The 27,614-nt window shown below is 53.8% G+C and overlaps 3 protein-coding genes across 9 annotated transcripts in view; 1 reads left to right on the top strand and 2 right to left on the bottom strand.

The window, feature by feature from the left end:
* The window catches only part of Rnf123 (ring finger protein 123), a 27,625-nt gene extending 2,758 nt beyond the window's left edge, over nucleotides 1–24,867 (top strand). For 4 of the 6 annotated variants that reach the window (XM_006243695.5, XM_006243691.5, XM_006243693.5 and 1 more), the window contains exons 4-39: nucleotides 4,576–4,649; nucleotides 4,761–4,855; nucleotides 5,218–5,272; nucleotides 5,368–5,453; nucleotides 5,723–5,809; nucleotides 6,002–6,069; nucleotides 6,219–6,344; nucleotides 6,738–6,852; nucleotides 6,932–7,036; nucleotides 7,432–7,557; nucleotides 7,675–7,767; nucleotides 7,840–7,913; nucleotides 8,571–8,688; nucleotides 8,889–8,988; nucleotides 9,170–9,231; nucleotides 9,376–9,447; nucleotides 9,637–9,757; nucleotides 10,301–10,402; nucleotides 12,143–12,249; nucleotides 12,514–12,712; nucleotides 13,186–13,331; nucleotides 13,557–13,640; nucleotides 14,343–14,450; nucleotides 16,588–16,765; nucleotides 17,622–17,696; nucleotides 17,928–18,015; nucleotides 18,104–18,191; nucleotides 18,277–18,361; nucleotides 19,544–19,683; nucleotides 19,780–19,968; nucleotides 20,058–20,133; nucleotides 20,359–20,443; nucleotides 23,938–24,080; nucleotides 24,211–24,305; nucleotides 24,398–24,483; nucleotides 24,563–24,867. In XM_006243695.5, the coding sequence (XP_006243757.1) occupies nucleotides 4,576–4,649; nucleotides 4,761–4,855; nucleotides 5,218–5,272; nucleotides 5,368–5,453; nucleotides 5,723–5,809; nucleotides 6,002–6,069; nucleotides 6,219–6,344; nucleotides 6,738–6,852; nucleotides 6,932–7,036; nucleotides 7,432–7,557; nucleotides 7,675–7,767; nucleotides 7,840–7,913; nucleotides 8,571–8,688; nucleotides 8,889–8,988; nucleotides 9,170–9,231; nucleotides 9,376–9,447; nucleotides 9,637–9,757; nucleotides 10,301–10,402; nucleotides 12,143–12,249; nucleotides 12,514–12,712; nucleotides 13,186–13,331; nucleotides 13,557–13,640; nucleotides 14,343–14,450; nucleotides 16,588–16,765; nucleotides 17,622–17,696; nucleotides 17,928–18,015; nucleotides 18,104–18,191; nucleotides 18,277–18,361; nucleotides 19,544–19,683; nucleotides 19,780–19,968; nucleotides 20,058–20,133; nucleotides 20,359–20,443; nucleotides 23,938–24,080; nucleotides 24,211–24,305; nucleotides 24,398–24,483; nucleotides 24,563–24,683 (3,772 nt within the window). In that variant the 3' untranslated portion in view covers nucleotides 24,684–24,867. Of the gene's footprint in view, nucleotides 1–4,575; nucleotides 4,650–4,760; nucleotides 4,856–5,217; nucleotides 5,273–5,367; nucleotides 5,454–5,722; nucleotides 5,810–6,001; nucleotides 6,070–6,218; nucleotides 6,361–6,737; nucleotides 6,853–6,931; nucleotides 7,037–7,431; nucleotides 7,558–7,674; nucleotides 7,768–7,839; nucleotides 7,914–8,570; nucleotides 8,689–8,888; nucleotides 8,989–9,169; nucleotides 9,232–9,375; nucleotides 9,448–9,636; nucleotides 9,758–10,300; nucleotides 10,403–12,142; nucleotides 12,250–12,513; nucleotides 12,713–13,185; nucleotides 13,332–13,556; nucleotides 13,641–14,342; nucleotides 14,451–16,587; nucleotides 16,766–17,621; nucleotides 17,697–17,927; nucleotides 18,016–18,103; nucleotides 18,192–18,276; nucleotides 18,362–19,543; nucleotides 19,684–19,779; nucleotides 19,969–20,041; nucleotides 20,134–20,358; nucleotides 20,450–23,937; nucleotides 24,081–24,210; nucleotides 24,306–24,397; nucleotides 24,484–24,562 lie in introns of those variants that run through there. The other 2 variants (XM_063264705.1, XM_063264706.1) reach the window with 2 other exon arrangements.
* On the bottom strand, nucleotides 20,777–27,614 carry Gmppb (GDP-mannose pyrophosphorylase B). 2 transcript variants are annotated; one of them, XM_006243811.5, is made up of 10 exons: nucleotides 27,164–27,614; nucleotides 26,881–27,014; nucleotides 26,693–26,773; nucleotides 26,557–26,605; nucleotides 26,275–26,417; nucleotides 25,923–26,081; nucleotides 25,762–25,840; nucleotides 25,562–25,689; nucleotides 25,296–25,478; nucleotides 20,777–25,213 (listed from the first exon to the last, which is right to left on the bottom strand). In XM_006243811.5, exons 1-10 carry the CDS (start codon nucleotides 27,255–27,257, stop codon nucleotides 25,082–25,084), a joined length of 1,182 nt encoding a protein of 393 aa, XP_006243873.1. In that variant the 5' UTR covers nucleotides 27,258–27,614; the 3' UTR covers nucleotides 20,777–25,081. The 2 variants fall into 2 exon arrangements, with proteins under 2 accessions (XP_006243873.1, NP_001102251.1); NM_001108781.2 differs by having other exon boundaries at nucleotides 24,606–25,213; nucleotides 26,881–27,238.
* Nucleotides 21,618–23,144, bottom strand: Amigo3 (adhesion molecule with Ig like domain 3). Its single transcript, NM_178144.1, has one exon. The coding sequence runs from the start codon at nucleotides 23,142–23,144 to the stop codon at nucleotides 21,618–21,620; it is 1,527 nt and encodes a 508-aa protein (NP_835280.1).

Raw genomic sequence — 27,614 nt, 5'->3', positions numbered from 1 at the left:
CTTTTAAATGTTCAAAGTTGCTTTTGAGACTGTGTAAATCAGGTTGGCCTGGAACTCTTCAATTTAGACCAAGGAACCCTGGAGCTTGGAGGTGGTGTGAGAGTCACCTGCCTCTGGCACTGAAATATTCAGATTGTAGTGCCACCAGGTCTAGCACTTTCTTTCCTTTCTCTTTCTCTTTCTCTCTCCTTCCTTCTTTCCTTCCTTTTTTCCTTTCCTTTCCTTTCCCTTCCCATTCCCTCCCTCCCTTCCTTCCTTCCTCCCTTCCTTCCTTCCTTCCTTCCTTCCTTCCTTCCTTCCTTCCTTCCTTCCTTCCTTCCTTCCTTCCTTCCTTTGTTTCTTTGTTTCCTGCTGTGTTTGAGATCTGTGCTCACCACACAGCTCACTTTTGGAAGTCAAAGGACAAGTTGTAGGAACTGAACTCAGGTCATGAAACTTGCATGACTGGTGCCTTTGCCCACTGAGCCATCTTATTACTTCCACCGCCAGTAGTTTTAAGTCTTTTATTTAGTCTTTGACAATTTTATATATACATATAATTTGGGGGGGGGGGTGTTTCAAGACAAGGTTTCTTTGTGTGGCCTTGGCTGAACTAGCTCTATAGACCAGGCTGGACTCAAACATCTGCCTGCTTCCCTAGTGCTGGGACTGAAGGTGTGCGGGAATACAATGTACAGTGATTGGGTCCATCCCCAAGGTTCCCCTTGCGCTCTCCTTGGAAGGCCCAGCTTTTTAGATAGCACATCTCTGTGTGTGTCTCTGTGTGTATAAAACCTAGGAAACAATGACAAGTGTCAGTCTAATGAACATATTCCTCACTTTTAAACATTTTTGGAAATTAGAATTTTTTTTTTTGAGGTAGGGTCTCACTATATGTCACTGGCTGTCTTGGAACTTACTATGTAGACCAGGTTGGCCCTGAATTCACAAAAATCTGCCTGCCTCTGCCCAGCTTTAGAATTCTATTTTTTTAAGATGTATTTATTTATGTATTTATTTATTTAATATAGGTACACTGTAACTGTCTTCAGACATGCCAGAAGAGGGCATCAGATCCCATTACAGATGATTGGGAGCCACCATGTGGTTGCTGGGAATTGAACTCAGGACCTCTGAAAGAACAGTGTTCTTAACCACTGAGCCAGCTCCAGCCCCTAGAATTCTAATTTTTATCATCATGCTTATTTCATGAGTATTTTTCCACAGTATGAATTGATTTTGGTGGATATCTTTTAGGGCCAAGTTCTGCCATGGTCCATACCACTGTGCGCACTTTAGAGGCTCTTTTGTTCCTGTAACATGGTGTGAGGGGTGCCCAGGGCTGGCTAAACTATTTGACTTACAACTACTTAAAAGGAGGGGGAGGGGCTGGAGAGATGGCTCAGCGGTTAACAGTGCTGCCTGCTCTTCCAGAGGTCCTGAGTTCAATTCCCAGCAACCACATGGTGGCTCACAACCATCTGTAATGAGATCAAATGTCCGCTTCTGGTGTGTCTGAAGAGAGTGACAGTGTACTGATATAAATAAAATAAACTTTTTTTTAAAAAATGATTTTGCTGGGCAGTGGTGGCACAAGGCTTTAATTCCAGCAGGCAGCAGGCAGAAGAAGGCAGATCTCTGTGAGTTTGAGGCCAGCCTGATCTACAGAGTAAATGCCAGGACGGCCAGGTTATACAGACATACCCTGTCTTAAGAAAGAAAAAAAAAAGTGATTTCACTATATAACCCAGGCCGGTCCCAAATTGATAAGCTTCTTGCCTTAGCTACCCTGGTGATGGAAATGCAGGCGCCGTGTCTATTCTGCAAGCTCTTCTGAGACTGTTGCCAACTTAATTTGTCTGTGGGATCACATAGGGGTTTTTTTGCCTGCAGTGAAGCATGAATGTCCCTACCTGTGTGTTCCCTGGGTCACATACCTGTTTTATTGTTCACAATCTCTACTCTTTGGGAAGCCCTCAGCCTTACTGCCTGTTCTACTTAAGTAGCAGAGTGGTCAGCCTGCTCTTGAGGGCTGTTGTCCAATCTCACCCCCCCATCTCACTCCCTACCTCCCCACCCCCATCTAATTCCCAGGGCCATCTGATTCCTACCCAATGTGACTACTAGCAGATGCTACTGCCAGTGCTGTGGCCACCAGGTGGCAGGGTGCTGGGTCACTGTTTGTGGAGATGTAGGATTCTAGGCCAGGACCTGGGAAATCCCAGAAAGGGCAGGCAAGGATTTGGCAATGGACAGTGCCTCTGTGGAGCCTGTCTCAGAGCACTGCCCACCACTATGTATCATGTGCTCCTGGCATATGCAGAGAGTGCACGCTTCTAAATCATGGGCCTGCAAGGCTGGCTTTTGAGGAAACTTCCTTTAGCCTTTGGACTACTGGGGTATTCAGGCCTTCAGCCTTCCCCGTTACTGACTGGATAATGTATTGCTGGCTCCTGACTTCAGCCTGGGGCTCAGCAAGGGTGAGGGGGGTGCTTTGCACATGTCTGCCTCCTGCAGTTTGGGTTCAGTCCTGTCTTACAGCAGGAAGCATTGGTCCATGAACCTGAGGATTAACTGCCTTGTGGGAGCTGGTGCTCTGACTCATTTATAACCAACCCTTCCAGAGTCTGCTGGCTTTAGGCAGATGAGTAGAACAGGTACAGAAATTAAAGAGAGAACAGGTGCTGGTAGTCTGTGAACTGGATCCAGATGGGCATCAGGCCTCTACTCTGCCAAGTCCTGCTGCTTGTTAATACTACCTGCTATTCTTAGGAGCTGAGCTGAGGTCAGTGCCTTTTCCCTCTCCCTCCCCCTTTCCGTCTCCCTCTCTCTCTCCAATCTTGTTGTATAGCCCAGTTAGGCCTCAAACTTGCATTTTTTTTTCCTGTCTCAGCCTCCAGAGTGCTGGGATTAAAGGTATGTGTGCCCACACCCAACCCGAGTGCTGAGAGGGTTAGGCGGATACCCAGACAAACTTGCCCAGCCCTTTTGGCTTTGGTTGCAAAAGATCATGGGTAGATGGGCCATGCATTCTACTGGCCACCTAAAGACAGGAAGGTATAGGATAGAGCACCCTCTCCAGGGTCCTTTGCACTGCCAGATCATGTCCGACCAGCCTAGTCTCCCTTGACTGAGTAGTGGGGAAGGTTGCTGCTAACAGGACCATAGATTTAGGGTTAAGGACTAGGTTAGATAATCCTGGTGCTGGCCAGTTTGGCGGCTGGCATCCCCCAGCCATATCTCCCCTCACTTTCTCCTCACCTAGAACCAACACAGGTGCATTTGCAAGAAGATAGGTCATGAGCTATAAGGGGAGCACATGGTGGCCTTGGAATCCTTACATCTTTTTTTTTTTTTTCCATGTGGAGAGGTTTTTAATGTGGAGAGGAAGAAAGGCCGGCCATGAGCACGTGGAGGGAAGTGGGGAGGGGAAGAGGGCAAGAGGGTAGAGAAGAGAAGAGAGAGCGGATCCTCACATTTTGACATCTAGCTATCTTGTTTTGTTTGTTTACAGATAAGGGAATTAAGACTTGTTTTTTTCTGGAACTGAGGACTGAACCCAGGGCCTTGTGCTCTACCACTGAGCTAAATCCCCAAGCCCTGGGGATTAAGGCTGAGAAGGGCGGGCGGTGTGAGCTTGAGCTCAGGCGTGTGCAGGGACATGTGGTGCAGGAGGAAACGTTGTCTAACATCCTCAGATGGTGACCTCTTTTTGCTTGCTTGTTTGATGTTTTGAAGCAGGGTCTCCTACTGGCCTGGAACTTGCTAAGTAGACTAGTTGGCTCACCCAGCTCTCCTCTTCCCGTGCTGAAGTTATACACACAGGCTGTCACATCCATGGGTTCTTGGGATTGAACTCTGGTCCTTTTGCTTGTGAAATAAACACCAAGACTGATGGCTTTTTCATTTTTAACCAGCCCTGAGGTACATGTGCCAAGTCAGGCAGCTCATAAGTTTTAGTACCAGACGAGTCCTTTTTCTTTTTTTTTTTTTTTTTTTTCCGGAGCTGGGGACCGAACCCAGGGCCTTGCGCTTCCTAGGCAAGCGCTCTGCCACTGAGCCAAATCCCCAACCCCACGAGTCCTTTTTCTAGAGTGATAGTTCACATCCTGTGGGTTGTGACCTCTTTGGGAGTTGCATATCAGGTATGTACAGTACAATTCATAACAGTAGTAAAATTACAGTTGTAAAGTGGCAATGGAAATCACTTTTTTTTTAAAGATTTATTTATTGTATGTATGTGAGGACACTGTTGCTGTCTTCAGATACACCAGAAGAGGGCATCTGATCTCTTTATAGATGGTTGTGAGCCACCATGTGGTTGCTGGGATTTGAACTCAGGACCTCTGGAAGAGCAGTCAGTGCTCTTAACGGCTGAGCCATCTCTCCAGCCCCAGAAATCATTATTTTGTCATTGGGGGTCACCATAACATGAGGAACTGTGTCCAAGGGCCGTAGCATTAGGAAGGTTGAAAACCACTGCTCTGGAGCTTTAAGCAGCCGCCCGCCAATGCGCAAGGAAGAGGGTGACAGGGACTTACTGTTGTTTGGTTGAGCTCAAGGACTTGTAGGCCCCAGCATCTTCTCATTGTCTAGGAAACCGCTGAACTTCCATAACCTGCCAGAGCATGTGGACCAGCTGCTGCAGGTGGACGACGAAGAGAGCCAGGGTATGAGGTGTTCTCGGGAGAGGAGGGGGTGAGGATGTCTAATGTCTCCCTGTTTCCCTTGTGTCTGTCAGACCCCCTGCCATCCCTGATGTCACACATCTCCCTTCTCAGGACAAGTTGAAGGCCGACTTGGCCCATCTACTGTGGTCCTAGACCACACAGGAGGCTTTGAGGGGCTTCTCCTTGTGGACGATGACCTCCTGGGGGTGAGTGGAGATGTGTTGTGGGCCCCTAGTGCAGCTTTCAGATCAGATATGGCCCCATCATTATATTTATCCTGATGGGGTTAGCCATACACCCATCTTGACACTGCTCCACTCCATGGTATCAGCCCTTAACACCCCTGACATAATCCTGAAACCATGGTACAGTCACTACCTCAAGGCCTTTTAGCAAAGTCCTGGGTCCCATCATGCCTGTCCCAGAAGCTCTAGGCATGGATATAGTTTGTCCTGCCTTAACCAGACACAGTGCAGTGTTGGCCATGACAGACTCGTGCCACCAATGCTAACTCAGCCAGGGACAGCATATGTGCCTGCAGAGAAATGTCACGTTTTTCTCCACCCAGGTGATTGGACACAGCAACTTTGGCACTATCCGTTCTTCCACATGTGTGTACAAAGGTGAGCTAATGCCTCTGTGACTCAGAGAGTTAGGAAGAGACTGAGGCAAGCAGCAGCCTTCCTTCACCTGCTGGGTCTAACACTGCTCTCCGCAGGGAAATGGGTCTACGAGGTGCTCATCTCCTCCCAGGGGCTCATGCAGATCGGCTGGTGTACCATCAACTGCCGCTTTAATCAGGAGGTGCACACCAGGGAAGGGGCTCTCCCACAGGAGGCTTGTGTGGCAGGCGTCCTCAGAGCCACTCAGGAGCCTGCCTGATCTGGGTTGCCCACTGAGGGTGGTCATGCCCCGTTCTATTCGAGGGCACCTAGCATACATCCCTCCGTTCTCGCTCCTTTGCAAAAACGCCACACCCCTTCTCTAGAGTCATTAGGATTCTGGGTTGGTGACTGGTGGGCTCTGGCCCTCCCTAACCCGTCCTCCCCAGCCCTCACAGCAGTTCCTTCTAGGAAGGGGTTGGAGATACACACAACTCCTATGCCTATGACGGCAACCGAGTGCGCAAGTGGAACGTGACGACGACGAACTACGGCAAGGTGAGGAGGGCCAACCTCAGAGCCATCCCTAGGTTGCTGTCTGGAGCCGTGGGCTAGCCGTGAAGAATTTTAGGTACCAGGGAAGAGTCAGAGGCTTGGAGACTCCTGTGTCCTTCCTGTGTGGTCCTCAACTGGGATGGGCTCAGGCATGCTGCTGTGCTTCTGTGTCTGTAAGGCTCCCTTTTGTGGCAGGCATGGGCAGCGGGGGACATTGTGAGCTGCCTCATTGATCTGGATGATGGTACTCTGTCCTTTTGCCTGTGAGTCTCTTCCCTCTATCCACAGACCCAGCCACACTGCCCCAGGTTCCTGCTCCCTCTCAGGGATGCAGGTCAAGTTCAGGAGACCAAGGGTGGGCAGTCATACCCTTGTAGTGCAGGCTTTCAGACCTACCTGTTTTCTCTCCCAGGAATGGTGTGTCACTGGGCACTGCCTTTGAGAACCTTTCCAGGGGCCTAGGAATGGCGTACTTCCCAGCCATCAGCCTGTCGTTCAAGGAGTCTGTGGCATTCAACTTTGGCAGCCGACCTTTGCGATATCATTTTGGGAAGGTGTCTGTGGGTGGCTTGGCATCTAGGATAAGGGTCTCCCTAGCCCAGGAGCACTGTGGGCCAGTGGCAGGCCCTGCTGCTGCACTGTACACAAGATGCAGCTTAGTTAGGTTGGTCCAAGGACAAAAGCCCCTTTAAGGTGGGTGCCATCAGCTGTCTCCATTGAGCAGGTAAGCATGAGATGACAAAGGAGTTCACCTCCCACTCCCCCCCCACTCCCACCCACCAGGCAGAGAATTGTGATGCAAATGGGGGGGGCTGCAGCTTGAATCTCTGGTTAAGTGCTGGTTAGAAAGGAGGGAGGGAGGAAGGAAACAAAGGAGGGAACAATGTATCTAAGCCTCAGGTCGGGCATTGCTGGCTTAACTCAGTGGCACCTACCCAGTTGCGGGCTTCCGGCCCCTGCAGGACCCTCCCTTTGCTGACCTGGTCCGGGCACAGAGGTTGCTGGGCTGCTTCCAGACAGTGCTAAGTGTAGAGCTGGACCCTGTGGTGAGCCAGGGCCTGGGCTGGGTGAACTGGGGTCTCACTCTGGCCTGCCTCCCCTCATGGTCTTTCTCTCACCCAACAGGAAGGGCGGTTGGTGGAGAAGGAGAGCTCTGAGTGGCAGCTGCACGGGCAGCCCACTGTCCTCCTCACGCTGGCCCACATCTTCCATCACTTTGCACCACTGCTGGTGAGCAGAGAGCGGGCAGGGAAGGGAAGAGGGGAGGGGCATGCTAGATGTGCCTGTGGTAGATACATACGTCCTCCAGGGCCTCAGTGCCCTTGTACATGAGACCCAGTTTGTCACCTGCCAGGGTTCTGTATGACCACAGCCCTCAGACCTTAAGGACAACATCCTGGGAAGGAAGGGTCGAGATGTCACAGGCTAAGGAAACAAAGCCATGAACAAAGCCCCAGAGAGATTGTGGGCCAGGCACTCCTCTTGTCCCTCAGTCAGACTCTGGAAGGGGCTCAACTTGAAGGACTCAAGACTTGGTGTCTGAGGCCTGCTTCTTCAACACGAGAAGAGGTCTCCTGAGTAGAGCAGGAGGCCACAACTTTACTAGTGCCTCCCCTTTGCTGCAGCGCAAGGTGTACCTAGTGGAGGCTGTGCTCATGAGCTTCCTGCTGGGCATTGTGGAGAAGGGCACCCCTGAGCAGGCCCAGTCCGTGGTACACCAGATCTTGGACCTCTTGTGGCTCTTCATGGAGGTAAGATTTCTGACTCCTGGCTCAGGCCAGGCTATCAGACTCCATCTTGGATAAGGAAGGTATGGGAAGGGTCTTTGAAAAGGCCTCCGTCATGGCTGCCCTAGGGTCTCTTCCCAGGACTATGAAGTTCAGGATTGCCTCAAGCAGTTGATGATGTCTCTGCTACGTCTCTACCGATTCTCGCCCATTGTTCCGGACCTGGGTCTACAGGTGGGAGCCTCTGTCCCTGCCCGGAAGCCCCCTGAGCCTCACCTGCCTATTCTGAGTACCGCTTCTCCACAGATCCACTACCTGCGCCTCACTATGGCCGTCCTGAGACATGAGAAGTCCCGCAAGTTCCTGCTTAGCAATGTCCTGTATCCTGCTGCCAGGCAGACCTGCCATGTAGTGCCTCCTGATGTCAGCAGAGGGCAGTGTTCATCAGGCCAGGAGTTGTGAGAAGGTTCAGAAGAGCTCAGCTGAATCCCAACCCCTTTACAGAGCAGAGAAGGCAAAAGGGAGGAGGCGGCTACTTGGCTGCCCAGACAGGGCTATTCTTCACTGTGTCTGTGGAGGTGTGGGAAGGCCCCGTAGCCTCTCTTCAGCTCATCTCTGTACCTTTACCTGTGTGCCACAGACATGGCCTTCTCTGAAGAGGCAGCCTTCCTGCTTCTGCGGTGTCGTTGAGCTGTCTTGAGAAAGAGAAAGAGGCTAGCTGACCAAGAGGCCTAAGCAAAAACCATCTTCATCTGGTCTCTTTGAGCTTCTAGTAGGCAGAAACCAGTGGAAACATAGGGCCATGTGTTCCGTTGACAAGCTTTTCTCATATCCTGGCTGAGCACGGGGCTTGCTGATTGGATGGTAACTGTAGATCTTTCTTAATGTTCACCATCATGAGACGTTGCATGGTGAAATCAGTCCCTTTGATGGTAGGAGAGCTGTGGTGGATGCACCGAGGTGGGCTTCTGAGAGAGGCCTCATGAGGGTTGTAGCAGGTTCTTTGGAGAACAGAGTTCTTCCTTGACAACTCCCAGTTTTGACATGCTCCGGTCCGTGGTCTTCTTTTACATTAAGAGTCCCCTGCGTGTGGAGGAAGCTGGCCTGAAGGAACTCATCCCCACCACCTGGTGGCCCCATCGCTCCAGCAGGGAGGTGGGCAGACCGGGAGTGGGACGGGAGCTGGCACAGTGAGGGCCTGCCCTTCGTACCTGGGCATCTGGCACCAGGCACCTGAGACCTCTCCTGCCCCCATTCCCAAAGTCCTTGGGGTGAGAGGTCTTCTGTGTGAAGCAGTCCTGAGTAAGTCAGTTCCCAGGACACCCCACTCTCTCCCATTCTCTGCCCCTGCGTAGGGCAGAGACGGTCAGGAAGCAAAGGAGGAGACCACGGAAGAGCGGCAGCGGAGGAGAGCTTACGAGCGTGGCTGCCAAAGACTCAAGAAACGCATTGAAGGTCAGCCCCTGCTCAGCCGTGGGTAGGGAAGGGTTTGTGTGTGTATACTTAGAGGAACAGTCGGTGGTGACCATACCTAGGGGAGGGGAGGCTTGGGGTCCCCTGGGGGTGGAGGTCTGACAAAATCGCTGCCTGCTACCATCCCTGGGAGCCTAAGGGCTATATTCCTTGCCCCATCCAGTGGTGGAAGAACTGCAGGTCCAGATCCTGAAGCTGCTGTTGGACAACAAAGATGACAATGGGGTGAGTGGCCCAGGGCTCCTGTGTGGCTCTGTGACTTGGAGGTTTTGGGCTGTTTTGGGCTGGTTTATGTTCGTCTGGTAGGGCGCAGGGTAAGGTACAGAGTCCACACCTCAGCACAGCCCCTTGTTTTCCCATCCCTCGAAGGGTGAAGCTTCTCGGTACATCTTTCTGACAAAATTCCGAAAGTTCCTGCAGGAGAATGCCAGTGGCCGGGGGGTAGGTATCCTCCAGGGTGGCGACTGTGGGCTCCCAGCTGTGTTGCAGGGGTTGTACCCAGGGCATCCAGCACCTCAGCCTGCCACATACCTGTCTCCTCTGCTGACTCCCTCCTGGGATCCTGGCACGGCCTTGGATGAGGAATGAGCTGGGCTCTGGGCTGGCACCGATACATGTTTTCTGCCCTAGAACACACCCGTGCTCTGCCCCCCTGAGTACATGGTCTGTTTCCTACACCGGCTGGTGTCTGCCTTGCGTTTCTATTGGGATGAATACAAAGCTTCCAACCCCCGTGCTTCCTTTAGCGATGGTAAGTAGCAGCAGACCCGGGCTGGCAACGCCAGATTGAAACGCCTGGGGTTGCCTCTGGGCTTGGAGAGAGCTGAGCAGGATGTGGGGGCTGTTGGGCCTTCTGCCCAGTTGCGTCCATTTCAGGAGTCCCACACTCTGAGGCCTTGGGCCTACATTGTCTGCCCGCCTCCAAACACCTCTGCCCATGACAAGCTACGTTCCTCGGGCCTGGTACCCAGACCTCTGTGCCGTCCTTTGTCCAGCTGCCTTGAATGGGTTACAAGGGGTCGGTAGGAGACAGGATATGTACTTGGGTTGGGGGATATCACATGGTTCGTCCTTCTGTTCTCTTGAGCAACCAGCTGCCAAGAATTCCCTCCACCCCAGGTTCTACAGCTGTGGGCATTAACCTAGAACAGCAAGGAGTGGGAGAGACAAGGAGGCCCAGGTTTTGGCTCTGCTGTCTGCTTGGGTTTGTAGATGGCCAAGGTCAGAAGGCTAGAGGAGAGGATTTGGCTCAGGAGAATTCTCCTGCTGAGCCTCTATCCCTGACTCCTTGCAGAGGCTTATATCCCGCCTCAGATCTTCTATAATGGCAAGGTGGACTACTTCGACCTTCAGCGCCTCGGGGGCCTCCTCTCACACCTTCGAAAGACCCTTAAAGGTGAGTGGAGGCTGGGTAGGAGACCCTTAAAGGTGAGTGGAGGCTGGGTAGGAGCAGCCTCTGCGGCTGCTGCGCTGTGGTGCTGAGCCATACTGTGTCCAGCAGAGGGCGCCCAAGTCTTTCTTAACGGTTCAGACAGGGTATCTGATCTCCAGTTTAGCCAGCAGTGCCTTCCCTGGTCACAAGAGCCAGACTAGGCATGAATGATGGAATGACAGCCAGGTATATCAGCATGAGGTTAGGCTCCTGGTAAGGGGTGTGCAGTGCTGCCTGAGTGGCCTTCATTGGCGAACACAGTTCACTTCCAGAGCAAGGGGCATGTGGTACTGTGAACCCAAGGGCAAGAAGGCCAAATATAGGCAGATTGTGGTAGCACATACTGTTAATCCCAGCACTCAGAGGGTAGAGGCAGGAGGATCTCCATTAGTTCAAGGTCAACCTGGTCTACATAGTGAGTTCCAGGCCAGCCTGGACTACATAGTGAAACCCTTGCTTTAAAAAGCAACACACAGGGGTTGGGGATTTAGCTCAGTGGTAGAGCGCTTGCCTAGGAAGCGCAAGGCCCTGGGTTCAGTCCCCAGCTCCGAAAAAAAGAACCAAAAAAAAAGCAACACACAGGTCGACACCTCTGTCTCCTGTGTGGGATACGTGTCAGCCCGGAGATCCCCGTAATAGATCTCCGTAATAAACCTCGCCTTTGCTTATTACATCCAAAAAAAAAAAAAAAAAAAAAAAAAAAGCAACACACAGGGCCGGGCAGGGAGTTGGCTCAGCAGTTGTGAGCGCTGTGGCTGTGGCAGAGGGCCTGGGTTTGCTCGCCACATAGCAGCTCACAGTGATGGGAACTCCAGTGTCAGGGACTCCAGCACTCTGACCTCTGTGGCATTAGGCCTGCACGTGGTGCATGTACAGAAAACACAAGTAAAAGAATAAAATAAATCTAAAAACACTGTTAAAAATTAGCAACAACGAAACTCAGATGCCTCCCACCATGCCTTACAGACAGTCTGGGAGGTGAAGTCTGAGGCAGGGGCTGTGGGGAGTGAGGCCAGTCTGAGCTTTTACGGGCCACACAGAAGGTGCAAACCCTCCATGGACGACAGCTTTGGAAGGCCTGACTGAGGCAGTCTGTGTTATGAGAGGCTCCATCTGACTGCAGAGTGGGGAGGATGGCCTGAAGGGCAACCATTGAAAGTGGTTAGAGGTACCCAGCTGATGGAGGGATAGGGGCCTGCCCCAGGGGAGCAGGGCTGGTAGGCACTGGATAACCTTGGTTATGCTAGAAGTTGTGACTAGGTGTCGTTGGGGCGAAGGCTGAGGTGACAAGTTCAGTGTGTCAGAGGCCCCTGCAAACCCAGTGAGAAGCCAAGCCTAAGCTAGACAGGGGCTTGGAGAGTCTGCAGAGTGAGGTGTGAGGGCTCTAGGCAGCCTGTGACCTCATGTACACGGAGCACTCAGGAAACAGGAGTCTTGGAGCTGGAAGTGACAGGAAACCCTGGATCCACGGGGCTGCTCTAATGAGGGGTGCCTTCTGTTGCTAGTTGCGATTAGAGGAAGGACCCCTGAGCTGTAGACAGAAGGCTGGGTTGGAGTAGAGGGGAAAGGGTAGAGAAGCACAGTGGGAGTTAGCTATGCAAGCTCCCCTGCCCAGCCTGCCCATGCCATCACCACTCAGAGCTGTACCCCTGGGGTCCCTCTGGTGCCATTGGCCTAAGCGTCCCATCCTTCCATGTCTCTCAGATGACCTTGCTTCCAAAGCCAATATCGTGATTGATCCCCTGGAGCTCCAGGCAGCCACCATGGATGACCTGGATGAGGATGAAGAGCCGGCCCCCACAGCAGCCCAGGTGCGGCAGTAGGGACAGCAAAGGCTTCCGGTGGCCTTTCTCTTCAGCTGGTAGGCAGGGGTATAACACAGGTCCAGCTTCTCTCCCTGTAGGCCAGGACCTGCTCACCGGGGAGCTCCCTGGCTGCAGGTAGAGAGGCATGACCCCCTCCCCGTCCCATCCCCCATCCCTGTGCCATCCCCCAACCCTATACATCAGGAGAGGTCTACTTAGGCTCTAGTCTTGGAGAGCCAGCTTAGCTTCTGACCTCTTTCTCTACCACAGCGTCCCGTGCAAGCACTGGCCATAGGAGGGGCCCTGCCCCTGCCCCGGCCTGGCTGGCTAAGTTCTCCAACCCTGGGCCGAGCCAACCGTTTCCTCAGCACAGCAGCCGTGAGCCTCATGACCCCACGGCGGCTTCTGAGCACCATGGAGAAAGTAAAAGTTCGCTCCCTGAATGTGGAACAGAGGACCCGTGAGGACAGTAGGTGCTGGGCAGAGCTGCTAAGGGACCTTGTGCTGTGTGCAACCCCTTATCTCTGGCAAGGCCCAAATACTCCCCTCCTCCCCCCATTCCCTACCACCTTGAGGTCTGGCCACATCCCAAGGGCAGAGGAAGCACAATCTGAAGATGTGAAATCAATACTACAAAAATAGGTCCTGGTGCTGCAGGACCTTGCCCTGCACCCACACTTTCTTGACCCATTCTCCCTGAAGCTCCCCTCCTGGGCAAGGAAGAGAGAGGGAATCCCTTCTCTGGAAGGCCCAGGAGCTTGTGACTACTTAAGAGAAAACTGGAGCTGGCTGTGGCACTGCCACCTTTAATGTAGACAAAAACAGAGGTAGTTAGGTCTCTGTGAGTTTAAGGTCAGCCTGGTCTACATAGTGAGACTCTGTCTCCAACACACTGAAACCCAGCACCGGAACCTGGCTCTCATTCAGTGTTCTGCTCCCCAGTTGAGGGCAGCCACTGGAATGAGGGTCTGCTGTTGGGGAGGCCCCCTGAAGAGCCTGAGCGGCCGCTTACGGAAAACTCGCTGTTGGAAGTTCTGGATGGCACAGTCATGATGTACAGTCTGAGCGTTCACCAGCAGCTGGGCAAGGTTTGCACTGTCAACCCACCCGTGGCGGGGTGTATGAATACTTCCACACTTGCCCGTGGGGTGCTGGCGCACACGGACATGTTGCTGCCAGGCCCTGACCTGAAATGCATTTGTAGGAAAAGGCCCCGATTTGGGAACTTTGCAGTCTGGGTCCAGACTAGGTTTTTAAAAGCCTGGTTAAGGTACCCAAGAGTCACCCTGGATATGTGGTGTTCAATACTCTAGATGGTGGGTGTGTCTGATGATGTCAACGAGTATGCAATGGCCCTGAGAGACACCGAGGACAAGCTACGTCGGTGCCCTAAGAGGGTAAGGCTGGGACCAGCAGGTGGGTTTTGGGACAGAAGTGTGTCGCACAGGGACAGTCTACTTGGAGGGTCCTAAGTATACTGGGGCATCCCACAAAGGAAATCTGGTCTTGGGGTTGCCCCACCACTTTCCTTTGTGCACTGACTGCACCGCGTGTGAAGAGCAAAGCTGGCTGAGGGGCCTGTATAACCTGAGCCCCATCGACCAGTGCAGCCTGGGCCAAGGTTCCCACCCCTGCCCACTAAGTGCTGATGCAAACCCATCATCCTCGTTAATAATGGATGGACCCTGAGTGCCTCCTTAGCTACTGAGTCAGCAGGAAGCAGGCCTGGCTCTCCCAGTCCCTGGAGCCCCTCTGCCACAGCATGCCTAGACTGGGCTGGGCCTCCCTAACAGGCCTTCGGTTCTCACTGTCACCAAAGCCTTGGGCTTAGCCAGCTATTGACGTTGTAGTCTGACCCTGTGTCCTGAATGCTCACACCAGAAGCTCACAGACCTGTACAGCCTGACTGAGGGGTTAACCAGGGCCCTGTTCTGGGGCTTGCTCAGGTCACCACTGGTCAGCACTGGTAGAAATGGGTTTGGAAAGCAGAGCCCCACCCCTAATCTGCCTTGGGCATTAGTAGAGCCTCAACCAGACTGTCTGGTGAGAGACGGACATGAGGCCATATTCTGATTGTCTTTTTTCTTCTTGGGGGTCAGAGGAAGGATATCCTTGCAGAGTTGACCAAGAGCCAGAAGGTTTTCTCAGAAAAGCTGGACCACCTGAGCCGCAGGCTTGCCTGGGTCCATGCCACCGTCTACTCACAGGTGAGTAGCACGGCCCTCTCTGATGTGTGATGTTTTCAGCCTCTGTGTTTGATTGTTGGCCGGGCATGGTTGCACCGGGACCCTTACGGACCCCTGCCTTCTTGGGGCACTGGTACCTATGATCTTGCCCTATTCACCAGACCATTCCCTGTACCTATGACTTAAGTAAGGGCCATTTCTGCCCCTACCTGCCTCCTTTCCTCACTCCTCTCAGGCATTGTCCGCTCTACCCATGCCTGCTGGGCTGGTCCTGACCCTCCTCAAACCTGACTTTCTCTGCATCTGGTCCTGGCTCATTCACCTGCCACCCCTTGAGTCTCTGGCCGCTTCTGAACTCTCTTTCACCTGCTCATTCATTCAGTAAAGGCTGACGCGTATATCCAGGTGCTATCTCACACGAGCCATCACTGGATGCTGGGAATCGAACCTGGGTCCTCTGAAAGAGCAGCAAGTACTCTTAACCACTGAGGCACCTCCCTAGCCCCAGTTCTCCATTTCTTTTTTTTTCTTTTCTTTTCTTTTCTTTTTTTTTCAGAGCTGGGGACCGAACCCAGGGCCTTGCACTTGCTAGGCAAGCGCTCTACCACTGAGCCAAATCCCCAACCCTATCTCCATTTCTTCAACAACGTTGTTGGACGTGGTAGACTCCTTGGGTCAGCATCAACTGAACCAATATTACTCCAACAGCCCATGAATGGAAACGTCTCTGATTATTTGTGTCCTTAATTTCTTCCAGCAATATTTAGTAGTTTTCATTTTGTCTCCTACAACTTCACAGAATTTGTTTCTAATTCTCCCTGTGTGTGTGACCTTTGGAATTTCCCTTTTCTTCTTCTTTAACCGTTAAGATTTCTAAACATAAGACAGCATTTGTGAACAGAGGTGGCTTTTCACTTCCCATCCCAATTTGGATGCTTTAAATTTGTATTTCTTGCCTGATTTTCCTGTTTGTGATCCCCAATGCTATGTTGAGTAGAAGTGGCAACCATAGACATCTATCTTTGTCTTGTTCTGAATCTCAGACCAAGAGTGAGTCCAACCTTTGGCTACTGAGTGTGATATTAGAGGCAGGCTTTTCCTGCGTCTTCAGTGCTCCCTCCCTCTCTCCCTCCCCTGCCTGTTATTAAAGTGTGGGTGTTTTCTGGACTACAGCTGCCCACAGCACTCTCCTCTCTGCTGTCTTAGCTTCCTTCCTTCCCACACTCTTGGTCAAGCACAGGCTCCTCCACTTCTCTGAGACAATGATCACGAATTGTCTGCCCTGTCCCCAGCCTCTATGGCACACCTCTCACTGGCCCCTTGGCTGCACTTCTCAGCCCGCCTCAGACTCATCTTCCTGGGTCTTCTGCGGTAGGGGTGTACCCACTGCCCATGGGTGGACCCAGGTCCATTCCTCGTTCCTCTGCATTTTCTCGGGGTCTGTGATTGGGAACACCTCAGAGAGCTGGTGTCAAGTGCAGACTGAATCTGAGCTGGGCCATGGCACCTTCTTGTGTCTTGTGTCCCTTTACTTAATCTTGATAGAGACTCTAAAAGTCACACCGTGGGAACGGGGCCTTTTGTATGGCTGCCTTCCCTTTCCCACCAGCTTCTTCTTGGAATTCCAGACCAAGTATTCCTGCCTCTCCACAGAATCTGCGGTAGCATGCACTGATGCCTGGTGCATAGTGTGCCGAGCTACACTTCCTCCTCCCTGCACCAGTCCTGATTCCCTGCTCCCTGATCTTCAGCTTCAGAAATGGGTCGCCCTTCTTGGTGTGTGGGCAACACAGCCAGTCAACATCTCCCTAGTCCTGGATATCCAGTCCTCCCCTCTACTGTCTCAGGCCTGGACAGTGTCGTGCCTCCCTCACAGTCCCGGTCCCACTTGTCTGTACAGCGTCTTTCTGTCCGGGAAAGTCTCAGTGCCTCCCCTAATGGATTATCTCTCACTTGGGACGCAGTGAGAACTGGCTGGGTCCTTGTCTGCCAAGAACTTCATTCCTCCACCTTCAGTTCACTGCTCACACTTCCTGCAGTCCTGGTCTCAGTTGTGATGCCATTGTCCTGCGTAGGCCTTCCTGAACCCCAGCCCAGCCCAGCCCAGCCCATGTCCCTGTGACCCTCTGGGTAAACGCATTCTTTGTGTTTCCTGCAGGAGAAAATGCTGGATATCTACTGGTTACTGCGTGTCTGCCTACAGACCATTGAGCATGGGGATCGCACAGGATCTCTCTTTGCCTTCATGCCCGAGTTTTACCTAAGTGTGGCTATCAACAGCTACAGTGCCCTTAAGAATTATTTTGGCCCTGTGCACAGCATGGAGGAGCTCCCAGGTGATAGGGCCAGTCATAATTTGGGGAGTGGGGGTGGGGTGTGCAGACAGAGACCTGCAGACTGAATTTGGCAAGCCAAGGTTCACTTTTGTGACCCAAGCATGCATGTGTGTGTGCGTGCGCGCTTTTGTACTGAATTAATGCCTGCAGGCTTGGAAGCTGCAGTAGAGGTATACCAAGGACAGAAACTGGGTGGGGCCCTTAGCTCCTTTTCCTTTGCTGGTGTGGTTGGTAGCTGCTGTGGTCTCACAGCCAGCTAGCTCCTTGCTCTGCTGCTCTGGTACTGGTCACAGAGTGGCAGTGAGATAGGCATAGTAGCTTGTCTTTGTAAAGTGTAGCAAGAAGTGAGTCTTGCTGGGGCTCTTTAAGTTCCTCTGTGTCATTAAGATCACTGATCTCTGCTGGGCCTAGCAATGCGGCCTGAGTTAGTTGGCTGTATGCTGGCTGGCAGACTCTCACTTGGTGTTTGCCTGGCCCAGTCCTTGCTATTGCTTTTGTCTTTGAAGACTGAGCTTTAGGGACCAAGGGACTTTGACTGTTGAGTCACCAGGCGTATTCCTAACTGCATTAGATCCCAGGTCAGACTCTGATGTAGATCCGCTCACTCCCTCCCCACAGTGGAAGGATCGGACTTTGATGTGGATCCGCATACTCCCCACAGTGGGTGCATCTGTCCCTTCATCAGTTCCATTGCATTGTATGACCCTGCCCAGTGTCCTCAGATGCTAACATGGTCCATACTGGCTCCCACAGCCAGCTCTGGGCTCTGCTACACAAGCCTGCCCACTCTGACAAAGGACATACCCTCTTTGGAACCCTTACTCCTGGCCACAGTCCTCACTGCCCTCTTTTGCAGGCTATGAAGAGACCCTGACCCGCTTAGCTGCCATCCTCGCCAAACACTTTGCTGACCCTCGAATAGTAGGCACTGGTGAGATGTCTTACAGGGGGCCTTGGAAATGGGGATGGGTCGGCGTGTCCCAGAGGGAGGGCCTGGGGATGGGGGTGGGTCAGCATGTCCTGAGGGAGGGCCCTGGGAAATGGGGGCGGGTCAGCATGGCTGGAAAGCTGTTTTCTACCTTAATGGTGGCCATGTGGGCATTAGCCTTGGGGTTCTCGGCCCATGCCAGAAGCTTGCTAAGGCATTAGCATATCCTGACAGACATTCGAGACTCGCTGATGCAGGCCCTGGCCAGTTACGTGTGTTACCCACATTCCCTGCGGGCCGTGGAACGGATCCCCGAGGAGCAGTAAGTAGCTTGGGGGGATATGTACCCCTCTGGACAGCACCATGCCCAGCCTCACTCTATACCTGCCATCCCTCACCTTCCTTCCTAGGCGCATCGCCATGGTGAGGAACCTTTTGGCCCCCTATGAGCAACGACCCTGGGCCCAGACCAACTGGATCCTGGTGCGGCTTTGGAGGGTAAGCCTGACCTGAGGGCAGTAGCTAAGGACTGCGGGAAGGAGATGCCACCCTGTCCCTGACTCCCGACTATTTAACTCCGCAGGGCTGTGGTTTTGGGTACCGCTACACACGGCTGCCACATCTGCTGAAAACCAAGCCAGAGGATGCTAATTTGCCAAGCCTCCAAAGTGAGTATTCAGATTAGACTAGCCCTGGAGACAGCCCCAGACAGGCAGTACCCCTTTCCTGCTACTCTCACTGCCCTTGAGTCTTCTCCAAGCCTCCTGCCTGGGCTTGTGTCAGGCTCCTAACCTTCCCCTCAGGCCCCCATTTTCCTCCCTCTTAGCACAGGGATGCTTCAGGATGAGAGCTTTTGTTCCCTTTGGGCTGGTAGTGAAGGGTTAACAATGGAAGGACCCCTTCAGCTTGGCGGAAACTCATAGTGGGTAGGGACATATTTTATTCACTCCCCTCTGCCTGCCTCTTTACTCCCAGCCATATCCCTGAAGTGTTTCTTCCTTCTTTGTTATCTTCTGGCCTTGGACCTTTGATTCAAGAGGGGGCACAAGCTAGAAACTGATCAGGACGCAGAGGGGGCATAGATGTGGCTAAGAACAGAGGCTCTCAAAGTGTCCTTAGCCCAAGGGCCTTCACCGGGTGCTGTGTAGCTTGCAGAGAGGGCTCATCACACTCCTTGCAGCCAGTGTCTTGGTCTCTGCATGTTTCCAGAGAGGTCAAAAGTCTTGTGCAGACTCACACAGCAAATCCTTCCTTGCTGAATACCCTCACCTGGACTCTAGGATGGACCTGAGCTGCAAGGGGGGAGGGGCAATGGGCCCCGATACCATCCCTGTGTGCAGGAACTATTGATTTGCATCAGAGGGTTGGAGAGGTATGTCGGGCCAGCTGCAGCGGAGAGCTCTGGTTACTGCTGCCCTTCCAGCCCAGACTTGGCGCTCAACACCTAAGCCAAATGCCAAGGCCAGACCAAGGGCAGCAGAGGACAGCAGGGCAGGGTCTGGGCTCTTTATGAAGCCAGCCTTGACACTAGTGCGAACAGTCAGGGTTGTCTTGTCTATATCTGACATCTGCCCGACAGGCATGTGATTCAGAACGTGCTTCAGGCCAGGCCCGCAGCTCTCGGCCCATGGGGTATGACAGTATTGGAAACACCTGCAGCTTTTGGCTTGCCCAGCAAGAGGGAGACACACTTGCTCCTAAACTCTCAAGCCAAACTGTGCCGTTCCTCGGCCTTCGTGATCTGAATATTCTTAGGCAGTCATCATTTTGTTCTTAAAGCAGTGGTCCAGGAGGACAGGCAGGAGTCCTGTCGTGGAGTCCCTGGTCACACTGCTTTCCTCTGTCCCCAGAGCCCTGCCCTTCAACCTTGCTACAGCAGCACATGGCAGACCTTCTGCGACAAGGTTCTGATGTGGCACCAAGCTTCCTCAACAGCGTCCTTAACCAGCTCAACTGGGCCTTCTCTGAGTTCATCGGCATGATCCAGGAGGTGGGCTGTGGTGGGGAGGGGTGGGCAGAGACCGAGGCACACCAGTGCTGCAAAGCCTCTCTCTGATTGCTACCTGGCTGCCTGTTGGTGGTTTAGATTCAACAGGCTGCTGAACGCCTAGAGCGAAACTTTGTGGACAGCCGGCAGCTCAAGGTCTGTGCCACCTGCTTCGACCTGTCAGTCAGCTTGCTGCGCGTCTTGGAAATGACCATCACACTGGTCCCTGAAATCTTCCTTGACTGGTCCCGCCCTACCTCTGAGATGCTGCTTCGGCGTCTTGCACAGGTGTGTCCATCTGGACGAGGAGGGAAGGACCCCGGGGATAACTCAGGTGGTGCACTTGCCCACCCACCAATAGGCTTCTGCCCTCACAGCTGCTGAACCAGGTGCTGAACCGGGTGACAGCTGAGAGGAACCTGTTTGACCGTGTAGTCACGCTGCGGCTACCTGGTAAGGATCTAGGTGCCCTGCACCTCAGCACACCAAGGCCTTAGCTTCTCTGCCAGGAGCCTGTGCTAGATTCTCCATTCAGCACCAGGACATCCATGCTGTGCACTCCCAGCCTCAGCTTGCCTTAAGTAGGAAAAACAGTGGGAAAGGCCAGTGGTATCAGCCAGGCCTGAAGCCTCTGCCACAGAACCAACATAAGTGGTTAATCTTCCTTCCCTCCCTTAGGGCTGGAGAGTGTGGACCACTACCCTATCTTGGTGGCAGTGACCGGCATCCTGGTACGCCTCCTGGCACACGGTCCATCCTCAGAGTGAGTACTGGGGACTGTTGGCTCTCGTGGGAACTGGGTGTGCACTTTGAGGAGGGGCTGATAGGGCAGAGCCTCATGGTACCCAATTGTCTCAAAATCAGAATCAATTTTGGGACCCTGAGGCAAGGAATACCAGGTGATGTGTAAACTGCTTTAACAGGCGTCAACATCAACTGCCCGTGGCTGGGTGGGAGGTCTTAGCTTTCAGCCACGCCTCCTGCAGGGGGCATAAATCCCCAAACTTGGAAGATGTGCTATTCTCTAATGGTCAGGGCCATCCTGCTGGATCAAGAGCTGAGCACACAAAGCTACCGACCTGGGAAAGCCCAGCAGTGAGCATGAACCACTTTTATTACAAAACGCCTTAGCAGTCATCTAGGACAGGGCTGTCAGCTCATCGTGGGAGAGGCTCAGACCATCTTCACCACCTGCAGTGGGAGTGCCAGAGGCATGGACTGAGGGTTCTGTTTAGCCATTAGGTTGAGTGCCAGTCCTTGCGAGGCCTCTGCTCTCCAGAGCCAGACGCGTCACCTATCTGTGCTTTTTCCTGCTGGGTTATGAGCCCAAGGGACTGGATCTGCCTCTGGCTGAAGACAGCAGGGCTACTCCTGCAGGGGCATCCTGTAGGAGGGATGCATGCCCAGCAGACTCCACAGGAGACTTTCAGCCTCCAGGAGGCCGGAGGCAGTAGACTGGGTCCTCTTCAGAAGGTAGAGGGCTCATTTCCTCCTTCTGTCATAGAGTGGGAGCTGGGTCTCCTGAACTGCCATCTCCTGCCTTGGGCGGGGTGGGGCGGGGCAGTGTATGTTTGACTTTTCCATACCATACCACACCCTGATGTCTGCATTAACTCCTGGGGGTGGTCCCAAGACTCTGATACAAGGGCTCTCACCAGATTGGCTTGGTCTATAATCATAATGGGACATTTGGCCACTCTGAGGTCCTAGGGGAAGCAGGCTGTAGTAGTCTGAGGCCTTGTCCTGAGCTAGGCAGAGCAAGAAGCAAGTGAGGGGGTCTCAACCCCTTTACCAGTGAGAAGAACTGTTCCAGTACAGATCACATGCAGTTGTGGAACCAGGCACAGTACGTCCCAGCAGCATGCCAGTTCTCTAGACCGCAGCAGCAACGGCAAGCAGCAGGAGGTCTATGGCCTGCGTGGGGACTCCCAGGCAGTCTAGCTCATCATGAGACCCTCTGAGCCTGTGGAACTGGCTGACTCAGAGCCAGCCTTGAGTTGCAAGCCCATGGGGTTGCACAGATCAAAGTCTTCAGCTACTGCTAGCTGCACACGGCCATTGAGGCCTTTCTTGCCCGGCTCCAGGAAGGCCACATGCTTGTGGACGCTGGCCTTGCGGCTGGGTGCATCTGGCGGTGTAGTGCTGAGCACCGAGGACTGTGCACTCAGCTCCTGGAGTGGACTGGATGCCCGGGGCCAGCAACGGTTGCGGCAGGCCCGCCGACAACAGCGACAGCAGCCACGACAGGGTGGTGCAAACAGGTAGAGCAGCACCAGCACCAGGCCCACGATACAGCCCAGCAGTGTGGTGAAGCCCGTGTTGAAAGCCTCCGGCTCGGGGCGAGGCTTATGTACACTCACATTGTACTCAAGCGTCTGGTTGTGGTGCAGGCGGGGCCCACTTGCCAGGCACACAAAGAGGCCTGCGTGCTGTTCTTGCACCCTGCCTATGGCTAAGCTGCCATCCGCCAACACAGCAATGCTGCCATCCTGGGAGCCTGGCGCGACCAGCAGCTCGTTTTTCGGGGAAACCCAGGCCACTCGTGCAGCAGGCACTGTGGTGTTGCAGAAGAGCCTCAGGGACTGGCCCACGTGTGTGTGCAGCTCTTCCTCGGGCAGCTCTAAGCCTGGAGCTGCAGCCACTGAGCAGTTCTTGAAGACCCGGCTGTGCTCGAAGAAGCGCACTCGGGATTCTGCCACCTTAAAGGCCAAGCATGTGTACTCACGTTCAAAGTCGTGCAGAGCACTTAGGCCCCGCTGGTGCCAGCGCCGGAGCAGGTGGTAGAGGCTGCAGTCGCAGGGCAGTGGGTTGTTGTGCAAGTAGAGCCGATTCTTGAGGAAAGTGGGCAGTGCAGCCAGTTCAGGGACGGAGACATGGCCCAGCCAGTTGGAGGAGAGGTCTAGAGTGCGTAGGCGGGTTAACCCCAGGCCGTGCAGGTGGTTGAAAGAGAAAGAGGAGAGTTCGTTGCAGCTGAGATAGAGGTGGCTGAGCATGCTCAGGCCCTGGAAAGCATCCAGGTCCAAGTGCATCAGGCGGTTATTGAACAGAAGTAACTTCTCCAGCTCCTCCAGTCCATCCAGGTCATAGGTACGGAGTCTCCTCAGCAGGTTAGAGGACAGATCGAGTATCCTCAGCCCACTGGCGTTAGTGAACACACCGCGGCCCAGGACATCCAACTTATTGTAGCCTAGGTACAAGGCACGCAGCCGGGAGAGGGGCGCCAGCCATCCTGGGTGCAGGCGTTTGAGTGCATTGTGGCTCAAATCAAGTTCTGCAGCAGTGGCAGGCAGTGCTGCCGGCAAGTCCTGTAACCCACGGCCCGCACAGCTCAACACATCGGCAGCACAGACACATTTATTGGGGCAGTTGTGGGGATCAGGGGGCAGAACACCCTCCAAATCTGAAGTGCCTGATCCAGCCCCCAACATGCACAGTAGTAGACCCAGTAGCACCAACCAGGCCATGGCAGTGACCACCAGAGAGGAGATGGGGACAGCTCAGTGCAGGTCAGTAGCTCCAAGACTCACCTACTTCTATACAGGCTGATCGTGGTTCCCTATGGCCCATTGCTTGAGAGGCACAATGCTGGCTCCACCTGCCCAGCCTGGCTTCTCCTGCTCTTCTGGTCTGGGGTTGTGAGGTGGGGCTGCAGCCCTTCTAGCTCCGCTAGCTTCTCCAAGAGCTTTCTGACTGGATCCTAAGTACTAGCTAGGAAATGACCGCTCAGGGGCGGGGACCCAAGTTCCCATTGGCTCCTGCTGTTAAGGGGTGGAGCAGCCATGTCCCTTGGCACTTGAGAAGCCAGTGTGACCAGCAGAGGGCTCCAGTGTCCCAGTTTGCTTGAATGGAAGCCTGACTTCCCTCTTGAAGAGCAGAAGGACTTAGGGGAGAATGTCTTCAGTTCTTGAAGGATTAGATTAGTGTATAATGGGGTAGGTGGAATCCTCACCCCTCCCCTTAGGTTTCCTTATTTGTGTGTACGTGGGTGCTCATGCAGAAGTCCGACAACTTGTGAGTGGTTTTTCTCCTATTCTGGGGAATCAGATTCAACTTGTCATATTTGGTAGCAAGCACCTTTCTCTTTAGACTGATATACAGGTCATGTGGGACCCAGAACTTGAAAGGGTTGGTAAGCAGTAAGGTGGGAAGAATGAAGGCATAATAATGAGACCCCTGGGGGGTCTCCTCTCCCCACATGGAGATAATTTCCATATAGGCTCAAAGCCTTCCTAACACCCATGCGCCCTCCCTATCCAGGACAGAGCAAGCCACATCTGTGCTCCTGGCTGATCCCTGCTTCCAGCTCCGCTCTATACGCTATCTCCTGGGGCAGCCAGAGCCCCTAGCACCTGGCTCCGCCTTGCCTGCCCCTGACCGGAAACGCTTCTCTCTACAGAGCTGTAAGTGGACCAGGGGTGGGTCAGGAAAGAGTTGCAGGATCCTCAATAGCAAATTCCCTGTCTGGGAGTATTCAAGAGGCACTGAGTTCTAGGACTACGGGGGTCCTAATTCTACCCACTACTAATCCAGATGCAGATTACATCAGTGCTGAGGAGCTGGCCCAGGTGGAACGGATGCTGGCTCACCTGACCGCGGCATCGGCCCAGGCAGCAGCTGCCTCCCTGGTGAGTGGGCATAAGAGGGGTACATGTCATGTTAATAATCTGTAAACACCAGGACAGGTGTGAGCAACCGGCCCCAACTCTTCACCCTGTAGCCCACCAATGAGGAGGACCTCTGCCCAATCTGCTATGCCCACCCCATCTCTGCTGTGTTCCAGCCTTGTGGTCACAAATCCTGCAAGTAAGTGGGCCCCATGGAGACAAATAGGTGGGGAGGCATGTGAGGACACACGGTAGCACTCCTCCCCTCCCCTCTGTAGAGCCTGCATCAACCAGCATCTGATGAACAACAAGGACTGCTTCTTCTGCAAAGCCACCATTGTATCTGTAGAGGACTGGGACAAGGCAGCCAGCACAAGTGCCACATCCTCAGCTGCCTAGGCTGTCCTGGAAACCCACCATCAGACGCAGTCCGAGTCCTATTTATGAGCTCCCTTGGCCCTGTCCCCATCACCCTCGCTCTTACCACTCCCACCCATCTGCCTGTGTGTGCATAGCCTCACTGGTGGGAGGGAGCCTGAGTCCAGTCCAGGCCACAGTGAGCATTAAATTATTATTCCCTTCAGCCCTGGCCCAGTGCTTCTTGAGGGAGTGGGGGCCTGTGTGCTATGCCCAGCAGGATCCTGTCCACTTCTGTCTCCACCAGAAGGTAGATGTCCAACAGCTTCAGAGCCATCCACTCCTCCCTATACAAGTGGCACCAAGTCCAGAGCCTTCTGAAGCACTGAGTCCTACCCTGCCAATGGTAAAGTGGGGGCTTGGCCAGCCCTGCATATCCTTCACATGATAATACGAGGTTCTGGCACCGACTCCCCGATAGACTTGTGGGGCAGCACGCTGGCTCCGTTGAGGTAAAGTTCATCATTAACTATGACATCCTCACCCAGCACTGTGACATTCTCCATGCGCACCTGGGGGTGGGAGACAAGCCTTGTTAATGGGGCACACGGATTCCCCTCTCCTGTGCCCACCCAGCCCAGCTCATAGACTTACCCATTGGCCTACACGGCAGCGCCAGCCCACGATGCATGACTCAAGCCAGGAATGGGAGCGGATGTGAGCATCACGAAGCACCGTGCACCGCCGGATGCACACGCCGTCCTCCACCACCACACCGGGACCCAGGCTCACATTGGGGCCAATGCTGCAGTTCTGACCGATACGGGCACTTGGGTCCTGAGAGTGTTGAGGAAAGCAAGAGTGGGTCATTTGTCTCCCAAATCTAAAAAGATCAGCGACAGGCTGGGCAAGGGCCTCACCACAAGCACATTCCCCACAACGCCAGGGCCTGAGTACAGTCTCTCTGGATGCTTCTGTCTCAGTGACTGTAGGAAGAGGCACATGCCAGTGAGGAAGTCCTTAGGCTGTCCAATGTCCATCCAGAAGCCTGCACAGAGAGACCAATCAGAGGGCTCTGCCCAGCCACAGACTACCCCTCACCCTACAGCCTCTGCCTCACCCTGCAGCTCCATGGCATATAGCTGCCCCTCCTTGGCCATAACTGGGAAGATCTCCTTCTCAATGGATGTAGGCTTCAGCTGTGGAAGTGGGCAATTTGTGAGCAGGCCACACACGAGAGGTTGCTGCGCCCAGCCCGCCCGGCAGCCCAATGCCACACACCTGGATGCGCTGCAGCACAGCAGGGCTCAGGATGTACATGCCTGCATTGATCTTATTGGACACAAATACCTGCGGCTTCTCAACAAAACGGTGAATGCGGCCTGTGTCAGCCTCGCACACCACCACACCGTACTTGGAAGGCTCTTCCACCTTGGTTACCTGAATACAGAGGTGGAGGATTAGTCCAGCAGGATTCCTTACCCTTGACACACATGCCTATCCCACATCTCAAAAGCTAGACCCCAAAGACATTCTGCACAGCTTTGCAGCAAAACAAGGGACAAGTGTAAGACTGGGGGTCAAGAGACTCGATATGAGGGTGGGGATGTCAGAGAAGGAAGTCTTCTCTTACCAAGATGGAGCCCTCTTGGCCATGGTGTCGATGAAACTGCACCATGGCTTGGAAGGGGAAATCACATATCACATCACTGTTGAGAACGAAGAAAGGATCGGCAGTCTCAGAGAGTAGGTCTCGGGCCAAGGCCAGAGGCCCAGCTAGAGAACGGGACAAGCCAAAGTTACCACCTTGCTAAAGGACTAGGTCCTTGAGTCCAGAGGCCCCACCCATCCATAGAGACTGGATAATAGCCCTTTACTGACCCTAAACTTTGCCAAGGGTCTTCCTTTTACTGACCTGTTCCCAAAGGCTCCTCTTCATGAGACATAGAGATTCGGATTCCAAGCTGGAAAGAAGAAGCCATCTGGTTATGTTCTTCCTCCAATAGTAGGAGCCCCGGGGACCTAAGGAAAGGGCTAAGTCCATGCCTCACCCTTTGCTCTTGTGCCTTCATTTCCTTCTCCAACATCTGTGACATGTAGCTCACTGCTAGGATCACATGGTCTACACCCGCCTGTCAAGACACAAATAAGGTGTGATGGTTGACTGGTGATATGAACACCCCTGGCCTCCCAGTCACTATCCATCCATCTTCCCGCCATAGCAGACCCACGGCCTTACCGCGGCAAGTGCCTCCACTTGGTGCAGCAAAATGGGCTTATTGCAGAAGTCCACCAATGGCTTCGGAGTGCTCAGCGTCAGCGGCCGCAACCGTGTCCCATACCCACCCACCAAGATCAGTGCCTTCATGGCGTCTGCAGATGATAGAAGTGGATCCCTCGGTCCAAAGTACTTACAGGCCGTCTGACCAACCCCTGCTGCGCACTCCCGCTGCCGTGCCCTGACTGCACCCTTCACCAGCTAGAGTGACCAACTCTGGTGTCACCTCGTCCGCCTGCTCTACCTTGATGTGGGGGTCTAGGGGCAGCCAGAACACAGGAGGAGGAGGAACTGGTTGGAGACCGGCTGGCCCGGAGTTCCGGCCGGAGGCGGCGCATCCAGTGACGTAACAGGGGCGAGCCAATCGGCTGTTAACTACGTGGCAGGGCCGCCCGCAGCCGATCGCCCAGGCTTTACGCTGCGGCAGACGTAGCCAATTGGATTTCCCACGCGCTGGACTGCCATGGGGACCCGGAGAACTCGCGAGTCAGAAGCCCATTGGCGGATCTAAAGGCGGAACGGAAAAAGCAAGCTTAACTTCCTATCGGAACCCGGTCCGCCACGCGGCAGCTGCCATCCGCCCCGCCCCTCCCCTCCCTCAAAATCCACTCCGGGTCCGCCCTGATGACTCCGCCCTCAATACTTGCTCTGACCCCCATCTCCAACCCTCCCGTGCTGCCTCTCCCCACCCCCTG

The sequence above is a fragment of the Rattus norvegicus genome, chromosome 8 (assembly GCF_036323735.1).
Source record: "Rattus norvegicus strain BN/NHsdMcwi chromosome 8, GRCr8, whole genome shotgun sequence".
NCBI classification, from domain to species: Eukaryota; Metazoa; Chordata; class Mammalia; order Rodentia; family Muridae; genus Rattus; species Rattus norvegicus.
Note: the sequence above shows the minus strand (reverse complement) of the source record. Positions and strands in the feature narration are given on the sequence as shown.

Excerpts from the sequence above, each read along its gene's own strand:
- Amigo3 (NM_178144.1), bottom strand. The coding sequence starts at position 23,144 with ATGGCCTGGTTGGTGCTACTGGGTCTACTACTGTGCATGTTGGGGGCT.
- Gmppb (XM_006243811.5), bottom strand. The coding sequence starts at position 27,257 with ATGCGCCGCCTCCGGCCGGAACTCCGGGCCAGCCGGTCTCCAACCAGT. Across the intron at positions 26,606-26,692 it reads TGAAGGCACAAGAGCAAAGG|CTTGGAATCCGAATCTCTAT; the intron begins GTGAGGCATGGA and ends TCTTCTTTCCAG. Across the intron at positions 25,214-25,295 it reads GCTGCCGTGTAGGCCAATGG|GTGCGCATGGAGAATGTCAC; the intron begins GTAAGTCTATGA and ends TCCCACCCCCAG.